Here is a 15,883-nt window from a genome sequence, read left to right on the forward strand (position 1 = left end):
CATTTCTACCTTATATCTTTCAGCTCTCAGAACCATGTCCAGACCACAGAAAGCTCTCAACAAAGATGCTTTAGTGAATGAATGAATCTGTCACCTTTCCCACCTTCTCTTTTCCCTCTTTTGGAGTTGAAATCCCATTACTTGTTACTTGCATTGTTTCACAGGCCACTATGGCATCTCCCTGCCTCTCTCTCTCTCTCACCTGCGAATCTCCACCCCACAAACCGTCATCTTCCCTAAAAACAGCACTGATCATTGCCTTACACTTAAGAGTCAAACTCCTCAACCTGCATTCAAGGCTCTGTAACAGGGGTCAGTAAACTTCTTCGGTAAAAAGCCAGAAAGTAAATATTTTCAGTTTTGTGGACCACCCAGGCTCTGCCACAACTCCCTAATTCTGCTGTTGTAGCACTGAAGCAGCCACAGACAATACCCAAACAGGTGGGCATGGCTGTGTTCCCATGAAACTCTATTTATGAACACTGAAATTTAAATTTCATATCATTTGCCTATGTCATAAAATATTGTTCTTCTTTTGGTTTTTTTCAACCATTTAAACATGGAAAACCACTCTTAGATCACACACCGTATAGAAACAGGTGGGGACTTCCCTGGGGGTCCAGTGGTTAAGACTCCACGCTTTCACTGCAGGGGGCACGGGTTCAATCCCTGGTCAGGGAACTAAGATTCCTGCATGCCATGCTGCGCGGCCAAAAAAAAAAAATGTGGCAGCTGGATCTGACTCATGGACCATAGGTTGCCGAACTTTGCTCCATTATGTCCTGTCCCACCTTATCTAGCTTTACACCCTTCCTATAATATACACTCCAATAGAGTTAAACTACCTCTCATTCCTCTCATAATTTAAGTGCCACCTCCTCCAAGAAGGCTTCCTAAACTGCACAGCTGAAAGTACTCTTTCCCTCTCTCTGGCTTTTTATCTGCACCAGTCTATTGGATGAAGTTCTTCCTTCCTTGCTCTACAGTTTTCCCCATATGTTAGCCCTCCTTCTTCCATGTGGAGCAGGATCTTGGGGGAAAAAATGGGAGACAATTATTTCAGGAACTAGGACAGACTTAAGGAAAGTGCTTCAGAGCTTCAGTAAGAACTCAGAGTTGGAAGATACAGGGAAAAATACAACTAATAGGAGACTACAATATGCCATTCACAAAATGAATTCCAGATGAACTAAAGGGCTAAATGAATAAATGTGAAATATTAGAAATAGATATGATGATAGGTAAATAACTTGAAGTATAGAAGACCTTCTAAAACAAGGTGCAACATCCACGAAGGGAAAGATTAATTCATTTTACCACCTTACAAATTTTAAATTTGATATGAAAAAAAAGACACTGTAAACACAGTTTCCAAGAAGAAGCAATAATGTGGGAGAATATATTTGTGGCTTACATAACAGAGGTTAATAGACAGAATATAAAAACCTCCCCCAAATCAATAAGAAGACCAACAAGTCAATGGAAAAGTGGGTTGAGGACATTTACAGGGAATTCACAATATGAAATATGCTTAGTCTCACTGTAATCACAGAGGAGGGATGTAAGATGAGATATCATTTTACAAATCAAACTAGTAAAACATAAAAAGATTGACCACATCCAGTGTTTGCAAGGATGTGATGAATGGCTCTCCCATCAGTTGGTGGAGATGTAAACTTGTACAGCCCATTTGGAGCACCACTTAGCAGTATCCGTTAATATTTTCAATGTGGATTTCCTAGCACCTAGCAATGCCACTGTTGTACATCGCCCTAGAGATGTGTTTAAACATATGCACAAAGAAGCATATAAAAAATGCAACAGCCAAAAACTGGAAACAAATGCCCATCAGTAAAAAAAAGATTAGATAAACTGTGCTATGGCCACACTCTGAAATAACCTTTGGTAGATTAAATGGACGAGGTAGATCTATATGTCCTGTTACAGGACTATCTCTAAGACCAAGCATTAAAAAAAAAAAAATAAGTTTCAGAACAATATCAACAGTACAATATCATGTAAATTTTATTAAAATATGAAACCAAATTATCTATTTATATAGATATACAGATATGTCTATGACCATGGATGGCCGGAACACCAGATAATAGCCATGACTTCTGTGGCAGGAACAGGAATTGGGTGGGAGGTCAAGAGAGCTTTTTGCATTATTTATATTGTTTGAATCTTTTACAAGGAACTAATTTTGTGGAACTACTTTTTTAAAATGAGCAATGACTTTTTAAAAAGCAGATGATTTCAAGTAAAAATAGTGGGCTTGAAGGCATGGTTCTAGTTAACTAATCCATGATTTTGGACCTCAGTTTTCCCATCTGTAAAATGGGCAATACAACACCTTCTCTCGTAGCTTTTGTAAGGAGCCCATGAAATGATGCCAGTACCATGCAAATAAAACATGTCATCATTGCCACTTGGATTCCTAGGAAACTGCGCTTGGGTTTGACATTTAGACTTTTAGTAGCAGAAGCTCTGTTACTGCCCAGAAAAATTAACCTCTGTGAACAGATGGAACACAGAGAGGAAACAAGGTTTGCTTAGGACCACCCAGCTGATAAATGGTGGAACTGAGGTTCTTTGACTCTTAAGCCACAGGAGGCGGAAAGTAGTAGAAATAAGGTCTTCTCCTCAGCAAAGCCTCTAGGGATCTGACAAACTTCCCAAAGTCTCCTCCTAACTGGGAACAGCTCTGGATTTAGGAGGGGATTGCTTGTATGTGTTTGCCTGAAAAGGAGAATTCATTTTAAATGCTGAATTTGGATTTCGTACAGGTGCCTAGAGAAATCTGGGCCTGAAGCCTGCTTTAAATAAATTGAATAAATGGCTGTTGATGGTACCAGCTATTTTTAACTTGACCCCTAGTCTCTTCTGACCCCTCCCTCTTCCCTCCGCCTGTCTTGTGGGCATCCCACTACCAGAGAGGGCTCTTTTCCTGTGACAGCGGATTGATTTGTAAAGAGTCAGTTTTGGTGTCTATATCCATACAAAAGTAGACATTTCTGTTGTTGTTGTTTCAACTGATTGTCATTAGAATAAAGAAAGTGATTTTTTTGGGGGTGGTTGGGGGGTTGAATATAGCTCATATTCAATCTTCAGACCATTTTTTCTATATATACTAGAGGCATCTTGACCATCCTATGATTTTCTAGTATTTCTTACCAGTAAAACACAGAGATGTGGAATTACATGTATCTTCTCCACAACCTAGGCTCATTCAGCCAGATCAGGGCTGGGCAATGCTAAGCTCTGAGGAGACAGTAATTCCTGGGAGACTTGACGTCTAGCAGGGAGACCAACCCATAATCCACATGGCGACAGTACGATCCGTGCCGTGATGCTGATGTGTACAATCACCAGACCCTGTCTGCCTCAGAAAATGTCTCAGTGGAAGTGACGTTTCAGCCGACTCTCAAAGCATCTGAGTGTGTTTGCTTGGCAGGGAGGTGTGGTATAAATGGAGGCTTGGCAAGAGATGAGGCTGAGAAGGACACAGAGTCTCTGTCATGAATATCCTGGTAAGGAGTTTAGACTTGATCCTGGAGACCATAGGGAATCATTGAAGGGTTTTCAGCTGCAAGAGGAACATGATACTAAATGCACTGTAGCAAAATTATTCCGGCCATGGTGTCGAGGATCAAAGAGAGGGCCATGGCTGAATACAGAGAGACCATGAAGAGACAGTGGCGATGGTCCAGGCAAGAGATGTTGGGGACCTGAACCAAGGTAGTGCCTGTGAGGATGGAACAGAGTGGAAAGGTTCACGAACATTTAGGAATTAGAGTCAATGGGATCTAGTGACTAGGTGTGAGAAGTAAATTAGAAAGATATATGTCAGGGAAATACTGTATGACATCACTTATATGTGGAATCTACAAAACACAACAAGCTAGTGAGTATAACAAAGAAGAAGCAGACTCGCAGAGAGAACAAACTAGTGGTTACCAGTGGGGAAGAGAAATATAGGAGTGGGGAAGTAAAAGGTACAAACTATTATGTATAAAATAAGCTACTAGGATATACTGTGCAACATGGAGAATACAGTCAATATTTTGCAATTACTATAAATGGAGTAAAACTTTTAAAAATTACTCCCTATATAGTGAATCCCTATATTGTACACCTGTAACTTATATAATATTGTACATCGACTACACTTGAATTTTTTTAAAAAAGAAAGACACATGTCAGGGATGTATCAGCAGGAAATAAGGCTCACTCAAAAGGGTTCTCTTGATGAGAATTTAATGAAAGCACCATATACAAAGGTGTGGTTTGAATAAGGGGAGCCTACGGGGTAGGTGAGGCACCCAGGGACCAGCAACCACAGAAAACCATTACCACCCATGGGCCTGAAGCGGCAACCTGGAGGACAGCATTACTGGAGCTCAGTGAGAGCTGGGACCCTTCGAGCACCACCCAACAGGCGCTGGTTAGGCAGGGAGGGGGCAGGGAAGAGGGAACGTGGTGGGGAATAACACCCACCTCTCTCTCCTTCTACCATCCCATCTCCTGCCAGTGTCTCCCACTGGCTGAACAGGAACGCAGAAGTCAGCCCTTCTGGGCGCAGAGCCAGGCAGAGAAGGGTGGAGAAGGAATGTAGGGAAGGGAAGATGGAGACAAAATTAGCACAATGGGAATTCCTTTAGTTGCGAATCAAAGGAGCCCACTTAGGACTTCCCTGGTGGCGCAGTGGTTAAGAATCCATCTGCCAAGGCAGGGGACACAGGTTCAAGCCCTGGTCTGGGAAGATCCCACATGCCACGGAGCAACTAAGTCCGTGCGCCACAACTGCTGAGCCTGCGCTCTAGAGCCTGTGAGCCACAACTACTGAGCCCACGTGCCACAACTACTGAAGCCCACGCACCTAGAGGCCAAGCTCCGCAGCAAGAGAAGCCACCACAATGAGAAGCCCGTGCACCGCAACGAAGAGTAGCCCCCTCTCGCCACAAGTAGAGAAAGCCTGCGTGCAGCAACGAAGACCCAACGCAGCCAATAAATTAATTAATTAAAATTTAAAAAAGAAAAAGAAACCCACTTAAACTGGCTTAGGCCAAAATTAAAGGTGGGAGGGGGTAGTTCACTGACTCATGTAACTGTCAAGCAGGAGTGGAGCCAAAGCCTTACAAGAATGTCATCAATACTTCTCACTCTCCTTGTCAACTCCTTTTTCTCCCTCGATGCCAGCTATGTTCTCCCAGAACTTTCCAGGCAGCAGTGAGTCTGACTACCAGCATCTCTAGGGTCACAAACCGAGAGCTTTTATTCCCAGAGAAGGGCAGGGATTCCTTCTCCAGTTCAGAAGGGCCCCAGCAAGGGGCCAACTGCCTGGCATGGGTCGCATGGGGTACTGGACGCAGCTAGGACCAGCTCCTGACTCAACATACAGCTTGGGAGCTTGACACTGGCCATGGTGAGAATATTTACACTGAGAAAAATCAGCAAATGTTACCAATCAGGGTTCTTCACAACTTTGTTGCTGAATGTTTACCAGCAAACCATTGTGGGTCGGGAAATGCTGCACCATCATAGGTTCAAGCTGGGTGAATGAGGAAGAGAAAGGAGGCAAGTTGGACATGGCTTGTCTCTACCCTTCACCTCCACTTTCTTAGTAGGAGAAGGGACATCCTAATAGAAGCATGGTTGGAATGCTCATGGACCATTTATGATGGGCCAGGCACTGTTCTAAGAGCCTTACATTTAAAAAATGTAATTCTTTTTTTTTAATTAATTAATTTATTTTTTATTGTTGGCTGCATTAGGTTCTTGTTGCTGCACGTGGGCTTTCTCTAGCTGTGGCGAGCAGGGGCTACTCTTCATTGTGGTGCACGGGCTTCACATTGCAGTGGCTTCTCTTGTTGCGGAGCACGGGCTCTAGGCGCACGGGCTTCAGTAGTTATGGTACGTGGGCTCAGTAGTTGTGGCTCGTGGGCTCTAGAGCACGGGCTCAGTAGTTGTGGCACACGGGCTTAGTTGCTCCGCGGCATGTGGGATCTTCCCGGACCAGGGCTCAAACCCGTGTTGCCTGAACTGGCAGGTGGATTCTTAACCACTGTACCACCAGGGAAGCCCAAAAATGTAATTCTTATAGCAACACTATGTGATAAGTAGAAATAAGGAAACTGAGGCATGGATGAGATAACCAGTCCAAGGTCATCTAGCTAATATCAGGAGAGCTGATATGAACTTAATTTGTGTCAGTGTCCATAATCTTGAGAACTACACTGAAGTATTCTCTAAAACTGCACCGTCTAATACAGTAACCACTAACCACATTGGCTATTATAATTGAAATGAAATAATTAAAAGTTCAGTTTTTCACTCATATTAGACACATTTCAAGTTCTCCATTGTCACATGATGCTAGTGGCTACTGTATTGGCCACAGATAGAACACATTTCCATCATGACAGAGGGTTCTATGAATAGACTGTCAGAAAGAAAGAAGCCACACACATTTGCTTGGAAATACAGAAAATTTAATGGCCTCTGTGGACTGCGGTAACATAAAAACTCGAGATACACAGTTTCATGTCTCTTCTGCTCTGATCTAAGCAAATTCATTCACTTATTCATTCATTCATTCATTCAATACACATTAACTGACCACCTACTATGTCCCAGGACCTGTGCTAGGTTCTGGGGATAGAAAGATGAATAAAGGAACAAAGCTCCTGCCCTCCAGAGGCTCACAATCTGATGGTGGAGGCAGACAAGTGAAAAGGCAAATCTAAGGCCATGAGGGGAGTGTGATGATGGGAGATTCAAGGATAATATGACAGACTCAGACAGGCAGCCAGCTGAATCTAAGGCTTTCAAGGAAGACTTCACAGAAGGGGTGATTTCCAAAGTGGGTGTTGAACGATGAATCTGAGTTGGCAGGTTTCGGGTATTTTAGAGAGAATGTTTCAAATCTCAGAGAGGCACAGGAAAACATGGGTCACCCGGGGACCCGTGACTGAGTGGACCTGACTAACGTCTCAGATGCGGTAGATACTCAGGCAGTGACTAGAACAGAAGTCAGATGTTCTCCTCAGGGGTGGAAAGAGGGCAGCGCTAAGGAGGAACAGGTGTCGGGGTGGAGAGAAAGGAATGAGAAAGAGCTTCCTTTTGGACACGCCAAGTTTGATGTGCCTGCAGAACGTTCAAGAGGGTAGGCGGGGCTGGTGCTCAAGAGCAAGGTCAAGGGATACAGATTTAAGGACATCAGCCTCAAGGCAGTGATTAAACGAAGGGCCTGACTGAGTTCATGGGGGAGGGTGTGCAGAGAGAGATGAGGACAAACTGAGAGTGACCAGAATGAACAAAACCAGCTCCAGGAAATGCCAGCCTATCAGGGGCAGGAGAGAAACGGGGCCAGGGGAGAAACCTCATTAGAGGATCATCGCAAGGATATGGTGCCTGGAAATCAAGGGCTGTGATGCCAGCTGAGGCAGAGAAGCCAAATAACACGAGGGCTGAAAAGTCCCCACGAGAGTCAACCATGGGAAGAACCACGTTCATGGACTCAGGAAGCCAGGCTGCAGTGGGTTCAGGAAGAAATGGAAAGTAAAGAAAGGCAGATAATAACTGTGGGAGACAAAGCCTTTTTAAAAAATACTCAGCCTTGAAGATTATGATCAAAGTGTCCCCAGCACGTCTATTAACTGCTTTGAAGAAGCCAGTAGACAGAGAAATGTGAAGAATCCAGGGTGAGAAGGAATAAACGGGAAGCAAGGCCCCAAGGACCTAGGACGGGATGGGGTCCAAAGCACAGGTGGAGAGTTTGGCTTTGGAGGAGAGGGGCTCCCATTCCACGGGTGTGAGAAGGAAGCGGGAAGGATGAGCACAGACACAACATGTGTGAACGTGGGAAGAGGAAATTGAGGAATCCCATCTCCTGGCCTCTCCATGAAGCAGGAGATGGGGTTCTGCTGAAAGCAGAGGACTCGCTCGAGGACAGAAGTGAAGACCTGAAATAACCACTGGGCAAAGGGAGAGCCAATGAGAAGCACAGGAGCACGCCTGGGCTGCACCCCAAGGCCAGCTGAGGTTGGAGAGGAGGCCATGGAGGTGCCTGGGCTGAGAGGTGCCCTTTTCCTGGCTGTGCTCAGACCTCCAGGTGCAACAGAGGAAAAACAAGACAGCTGGATTCATCCAGGCCTGGACTCTGCCGAGTAGGAATGGGGGATGGGCAAAAGGGAAAAGAGGCTGATGCCCTGGTTATCCGGAAGGATGTGAAGACAGGAGGAGGGTGACACACTGGAGAAAATACGATGTCATCTAGTTATCAGGGGTGGAGGAAAAAGGGAAGTGAACAGATGGGAAGCCATGACCAGAGTTAGACATCAAAAATGAAGAAATTGGGAATTCCCTGGCGGTCCGGTGGTTAAGACTCCGCCCTTCCACTGTGCGGGGGCACAGGTTCGATCCCTGGTCGGGGAACGAGGATCCCGCATGCCACAGAGGGCGGCCAAAACATGGAGAAATTATGGGTGATGACAGTGTCCAGAGTGTAACTAAGAGAGGGTTTTAATGGAGGAAATGGAAAGACACCTGGAATTGAGTAAATAAAGAATCTGTAAAACAAGTGGTTTAGATGGTTTGTGAAAGCGGACTTCGAAGACACCAAATTTGAGGAAGAGGGGATGGAAAAGAAGACCATGAATGTGGGGGAATGACCAGCGGTGTGGCAGGTGACAGTGACAAAGAAGGGAAGAGGTTTGGGGGAAGGTTTCATATGAGGATAGAAGAGGGACCATTTGAACTGGCACAGTTAGGTCCCCGGCAGAGGGCTGGTGCCATCCTTACATGAGCTTGGAAGAACTGTCAGTCTCCCTGTGAAAGTTCTGAAGAAGCAGGTGTCCTCAATGAAGAGCCAAGTGCCAGGTACCAGTATTCTGCAAAGAGGTGGCACCTTTGCGGAGTTTTTGTACAAAGTTTTTGGCACATTGACAGAGCTGTTGGTCAGGTTACAAGGGAAGCAGTGGATCATTCTGAGGATGAAAGGGTGGGGATGGAGGAACTGACACTTTAGGCACAGATGACAAATATGGGGCCTGATGGGATCACCTGACCTCAAGATGTTAGCTAGAGCTCTGGGGTCAAGGGTGGCCCCAGAGAGTGTAGAAGACTTGGTGACACTCTCAAATGGGGGGCTTTTGTCCAGGATTCCCCAAAACATTTGTGAGAAGTTTGGGATCCCAGAAGATAACAGGACAATGGGACAACTAGATTGGTTGATTCCCAAGACCCACACTCTTGGGTGGAAACCAGAGCAGTCTCCCAGGAGATGAGGGCAAGTTGGTCACACTCCCAAAGAGGTCCTCACCTAGGTGTGCAGAGTCCAGACTAGACATTCCTTCTGGTAAGAAAAGCAGAGGACCCAGGGAATGGACAATGAAAGAAATCAAGCAAGGGAAGTCATAATTATTCATTACTAAAAAATAGAGATTTACTGGGGGCCAGTGATGAAGTCTAAGCTGGTAAAGACCACCCAGGCACATGTGACAAAATAAAAGACCCAAAGGCCAATTCCACTGGACCCATGATCATCAGGTATGTGGGTTTCCAAGTTTCTCCCTCAGCTTCACCCTGAAGAGACTTCTTCAATCCTAGGAGGCCAATGGCCAGAAAAATCTCAGCTATTATCCAAGTAGCCCCACGTCACGGGAATCACAAGGCTTGGCAGGGAGGGTGTGGAAAGGAAACACTCCCTCTCTGTGTTCCAAAAGTAGTTTCAAAATAATGCTGGGAACCCAGACTTTAAACTGAGGCCTCAAGTGGTTTGGGCAAAGCCCTCCTTCTGCGTACGTGCCCTTCTGAAGAAGTTTCAGTTCTCTGAGTAGGACCTAAAAGGCCCAAAGACAGCCTCTTCTTCATAACTCCACACTCGCCTGAGGAAAATGAACATCACCCATCCCAGTCAGCAAATCCTGAATATTCCAGAGACACCTGCACAGATAGGTGAGTGGCCACCTGAGACTCCAGGTACCTGCCACCCTTAGCTCAGCTGTCATCTCCTCCATGACACCCTCACCACTACACACACACACCAAACACATGCCCTCCACTGTACCCCCTCTCTCCATAGAGTTTACCATTGCATTTATTATCACACTGTGCTTTAATTGTTTACATTTTGCCTCTCCAGCTACATTTGGAGCTTCTTTATCCCTATAAATATTTATCCCAATAAATAGTTGTAGGAGGAGTTGGACTGGTCTGGGATAGAGTTAAATTGAATTGAACTGGGTTGAAACGAACCGAAATGACACTGGGAAAAAAAGAGTAGGACATTCCCGCAGCAACAAGGCTGAGCGTTATGCTGATTTCCTCATCAAGGGTCTCCCCAGAAACCCACCACCTCCAGAATGTCTCCCCAGTTCCCCAGCCACGGCGCCCCTCTCCCACCAGGCAGGTCCTCATTGCTTCTTGTGGAACAGAGCCGGCGCCGGCTCCTTGCTGGGTTCAGCCATGACCTGCATGGGCTGGTTGTTCAGGGCTGCCTTGCGCATCTTGTGGTACATGAACTCGTTCTGTTGGAACATGCGCAGCTCCATCTCCGTCTGCATCCGCATGGCCTGTGGGACGCGGATACACCGAAAACAGTGATGACAAGCCCCCAGGATGTGTTGGTTTCTGACCTACCTTGGCCCTTTTGGAAATGACAGACTATGGGGTAAGCGGCTCCCAGCCACTGAGATTCAGCTGTACCTCCTCAGAGGACACACACACACACTCACACACTGCGAGTCTAAGGTCCTGACAGTGGACTCCATTTGTTAGGAAGAGGGAGTCAGACCCCTGAGAGAGTAGCTTGAGGGAATGCTTTCAGCAGAGAATGTTTGTTCTTAGGAACTGCTAGGTGGGGACCTGGATTTGAGCCCTGGTTCCTGCACTTAAGTCCCATCAACACTGTGGGCCATCAGGCAAGTGACTTAATCCCTTCAGCCCTCAGTTTCCTCATACATGAAATGGGTGAGATTCCCTTGTACTTTACAACGGCCGGGAAGATTACAGCATGTGACACATAGAAAAACCCTCATTCTCCCATATGTTAATTCAAGAAATATTCATCAAGGGCCAGGCTTCGTTGAGGGGCTGAGGTTAGAGCAGTGAATACAATGACAAACACTTGTATTTGACAAGCTTAATGTACTGACATACATTCTATGACACCAAAGTCTGTCCTCTTTCCCTGTACTACTGCCTGAGGACAGTCCTTCGAACTCTGTCACTTTCATATAAATCAGCCCTCGAAGCACAAAGCCAACCAGCAGCTATGCAGAGCATGTCACTCACCAGACACCGTTCTGAGTGCTTTTCACATATCAATTCATTGAACCTTTGTCACAACCTCACCCTTTTTTCTCCATTTTTCTGATGACGAGACTGAGGCCCACACACTCAATATTTGTAGCCACACAGCTGGAAAGTGGTGAAACTGGAATTGGATCCCAGCAGTCTGATCCCAGAGTCTGTACTCCCGGACTCTACTCCATGTGGCACGTTTTCGAATGTACGTGCTACACACACACGCACACCATTAGGTTTTCTCAGTCCAGGCTTGGAGCATCCCAGCGTTCGAGTCTCAATTTTGCCATCCACTCGCTTTGTGACTAAGGACAGGTTACTCCCCTTCTCTGGGCCTCAGTTTTCTCAGATGTAAAACAAGGGGAGTGGACTAAGCATTTCTGAATTCCCTTCTGGTCTAGCAGGCAATCTAGGGTCTTTCCAAAAGCAGAGTCTAGCACTCAGCTTTCATCTTCAGAGAGCCCAGACCTGCCCCAAGAAGCCACTTGCCTCTAAGTCCTTGGTGATGGGGTGGGAGGGTCCGTGTGTCACCAGGAGAATGCCGTAGGCTTTGCAGATCATGCTGTGCCCCACCTCAATGTTGCCAGCATGCCAGTTGGTCAGCCCTGTCCGCATGATGGCCATGCCCAGCTGGGCATTGTTGGGGTGATACAGCTTCCTGTAGGGGCAGAGCAAGTAATGATAACACATATTCCCAACCTACCTTTTATCTGCACAACATTTGACAACTTATAAAGTGACCTCACTGATTAAGTCCATATACTCTCCCACCAGAGCTGTGCGGCATCAGCCATCAAGGGAGACTAAGGCACACAGAGATGCGGTGAGATGCCAAACACCCCACGCAGTGAGGCTGCAAGAGCTGAGACTCTGACCTAGGCAACTGAGCCGAGTCCTAATGGGGAAACGGGGTCAGGATTGTACTTGGAACTGGAGTACAAGGAGCTGGGAGCCTTCAGGGGCTCCCCAGCCATCTCCTTTGAAAGGGCTAGGAAGTTCAGGGGAAAAAAAATAATTTGAATGTCCTTCTTGGGACAGAGTTGTATTTTCACCTCCTTGGCACTCTCTTAACAGGACTTCCTTTTTGCATGTTGTACGGTTTTCCCAGATTTTGTTGATGAGTAACATCCACTCAAAAAAAATGCAACTTTCTTATGCCAACGTATTCATTTGGCCAGAAATACAAATTCACATGCCAATGTGGACACATAAGGCAAGAGAGGACATTAGCGGAGGGAAGGCAAAGGAGTTGCCTTTTACAATTTATAAGCAAGAATGGCTGACACCTCTTCTATTTTTTTTTTGCGCCTTGCTGTGAAGCATGTGGGATCTTAGTTCCCAAACCAGGGATTGAACCCACTCCCCCTGCAGTGGAAGCGAGGAGTCTCAACCACTGGACCACCAGGGAAGTTCCTCTTTTTTTTTTTTAAATAAAATCTAAAGCTGACAAGATTACCTCTTTTGATTGTTAGGGGGGAAAAAATACCTTTCGAAGCACTTAAAATCAAGCCAGATTTAGCCTTAAGGAAACCACAAGCAGAAGATGCCTCCCACATGGTAGACAAGCTGGAGGATTTGGGAAAGACCAGGGGTGACACATAGATTTCATCTCAGGTATCAGATCTGGTTATTTGGACATGATTGCTCAGAACACCATGATAAAAAGACTCAGTTATAAAGAGGAGAGTGATCCGTTACTGATGCCTGCTGTGGGCGCAGGAGGGAGAGGTAGCAAGATGTACGCCATCCCTTTGCCATCCCTGGAACAGACACATTTCCAGGAGGATCGTCACCTACATATAGCCATCCACCATCCTCCTGGCGTAGTGTGAGGCCTCCTCAAAGGCCTGCAGGTAGGAGAGGACCTCGGAAACGGTACTCAGCATCCGCAGCGTGTAGATGTTGGTGTCAGCAAACACTGGCTCCTGCTTCTGCAGGCACTCCCGGCATAATTTCACAACCTAGGAGACACAGGCCCTGTCCGTTATCCCTGCACCAGAGCACATGCTTAATTCACATATGGGAGCATCACGGTGGCATTGGACACTCGCTCTTCGAAGCTTGAGGAAATTGCCGGCAGAGAAGGGAAAGCATCGCTTTTAGCAAAATGGTCCTGTGTGGCTTAAGATGTAGGGATGGCAAGGGTAACCGTGGGAGACACAGCTGACATGGCAGAATGAGGAGTTATCATAGAAGCCAGTAGGGAGTTATGAAAGCCATGTTCATACATATATACGTACTTCGTCTCACAACAACGCAATGAGATAGGCACTACTAATATTCCCATTCTCCCAGACGAGAAAACGGAAGCACAGAGGGGCAAGTGCTTTGCCAAAGTTACACAGAAAGTGAGCAATGGAGCAAGCATTCAAATCAAGCAGTGGAGCTTTATCTTAACCATCATTCCCATGATTCTGCATCCTGGCTGTGCTTTGGAGTCATCTGGAGAGCTTTTTTAAATCCCGATGTCTGAGTCCTACCCCAGACCAATTGAAACTGAATATCCGGGGGAGGGACCCTGACATCCTTCACCTCTGCCCCTGGGTGGCCCTTATGCACAGTGACGTTGGACAGTCATGCCCTGCTCGAAGCGTACAGGATGGATTGGCAGAGAGAGAGGCCGGGCAACCCATCAGGAGGAGGCCACATAGGTCCTGGTGAGGAAGAAGATGGGCCCGACCACAAGCGGCTTTATAGTCAGGCTTTTCCGACTGATTCATGTGTAGACATATCTTCAGTTACACCCTACAAAGTCAGGTGGTCTCTAGATTTTAGTGGTTCAGAGTTCTCCTCTCCTTCCCTTGCCACCCTCATGGGAGAAATGTCACACAATTCTTTCCATTTCAAATGCGTGGAAACCAATTTTCTCTGAGACTCTCCCAGAGGCCCATGGGGCAGCTGGGTAGGGGCGTGACAAAGTGTGAGTTGGCAAACAATCCGTCCTGAAGACAATCCTCGTTAAGCCCACGGGCAGCGTCCAGCCCTGCACCCGACCCTCCCAAGCTTGAGCAGAGAAGAGGACAAACGAAGAAGAGGACAGAGGAATGGAATCAGGCGCTCCAGCCCCTACCTCGAGCCTCTGCCATAGATTTTCCATACTGTACAGCAACGCTTTGTTCATGGGACTCTCTCCCCGCAACCCGACAGAACTCCTGGGAGGCAAGGAGCATGTCGTGTGTTGGTCACCCCAGTAAGGGCTCAGAAATGGGCAAAGAATGAGTGAGGAAAGGAGGCGAATGAAGATAAGAGAAAAGCAGATAGAAATGAACAGAAATTCATCTCCCACATTGCCATGCCCTAGTGCCATCCAAACCTAGCTACCAAATTGTTTAAAGAGCTTGGGGGAAAAAATACTGATTCATGGTCCCTGTGTTCTGTTGCAGACTAGACGAATCACACCTTAGGGGGTGAGACACGGGAATCTGTATTTCCAACAAGCTGCCTGAGTGAATTCAGTGCAAGCACATGCTCTGCAGGTCAGTGTTGGCAGTGGGTCTCAACTTTAGGTGGTTGTTGAAATCACTTGGGAGCTTTAAAAATCTTGATGTCTGGGTCCCACTCCTAGAGATTCTGGAGGAATTGTCCTGAGCATCAGGATATTTTCAGTGATTCTAGTGTACAGCCGGTTGAGAACTCCTGGTGTTTCTAGAGCCAGGGTTGAATGCACAGTTAGTAGATCTGGAAATTGTAGCCAGGACACGAGAAAGCAAGACACCCACTGCCATTTCCGTTCCTCCATCCCTGATATCACAGACATCCCCAGCCCCAGGACGTCTGTCAGGCTGCCTGTGCTCTCCTCAAACCCAGTTTCAGTGAGCTGAACGGTCACTGAGAACACACCCCTAAAAGGTGCTAAATGCTTAAGGGCAAGAAGAGTCATGGTCTCAGCCAAGGGACATCTTCCAGAAAAACAACCTGTTCCGTAGCCTCTCCATCTTCACCCCTCCACCACCACCATTTCCCTCCTTTACTAGAGAATCTTTCTGCCCTCCTCCCCACCCCCACCCCCTATAAAAATGAATTCTTACCTTGTGGTACAAACCCTCGGAGCGAGCCTTGTCAATTTTTTCCAGCGTATCCTTGGAGAATTGTATCATCTCCTTCACCACCTCCTGAGAGGGCTGGGAAAGGGAGGGACATTGAGTTGGAGACCCCTTTGTGAGGCAACCCACTGCACCTTTGAACAGCTGCCACCTTTGACATTCACTGTAGTACAAGATTAATGCCTTCTTCATTGAATGCTTCAGTTATATAAATGCCGCTCAAGGTCCCTATAGATCAGGACTTCCCTGGTGGTCCAGTGGTTGAGGACAGAGGCCGGGGACTTGACCAAAAAATATCATACTCCAGTTTGCCATTGGAGCTCATTAAAGAGGGCCCTGTGGCTATGGGCTGTCAACCCTTCCAAGTGTCTCTGCATCCAGTCTATATTTCCTTGTCTAGACCAAAAGGATATCATGAGAGAACTTGTCAGCTGTGAAATCTAGACCTACCAGGCTCCCTATGTTTGCCTAAGCAGTCTAGTGATCTTGTAAAAAGAAAATGAGGTTTTGATATTTGAGGTACCATAATT

General features: G+C 46.6%; 1 protein-coding gene across 2 annotated transcripts in view; it reads right to left on the minus strand.

Annotated features, from left to right (window-relative positions):
- Positions 1–6,472: 6,472 nt before the first annotated feature.
- The window catches only part of SMYD1 (SET and MYND domain containing 1), a 42,621-nt gene continuing 33,210 nt past the window's right edge, over positions 6,473–15,883 (minus strand). For both annotated transcript variants that reach the window (XM_059942552.1, XM_059942553.1), the window contains 4 exons: positions 15,339–15,431; positions 13,108–13,271; positions 11,800–11,968; positions 6,473–10,577 (listed from right to left, as the gene is read on the minus strand). In XM_059942552.1, the coding sequence (XP_059798535.1) occupies positions 10,419–10,577; positions 11,800–11,968; positions 13,108–13,271; positions 15,339–15,431 (585 nt within the window). In that variant the 3' untranslated portion in view covers positions 6,473–10,418. The remainder of the gene's footprint in view (positions 10,578–11,799; positions 11,969–13,107; positions 13,272–15,338; positions 15,432–15,883) is intronic.

This window comes from Balaenoptera ricei, chromosome 13 (assembly GCF_028023285.1).
Source record: "Balaenoptera ricei isolate mBalRic1 chromosome 13, mBalRic1.hap2, whole genome shotgun sequence".
In the NCBI taxonomy this organism is placed as follows: Eukaryota; Metazoa; Chordata; class Mammalia; order Artiodactyla; family Balaenopteridae; genus Balaenoptera; species Balaenoptera ricei.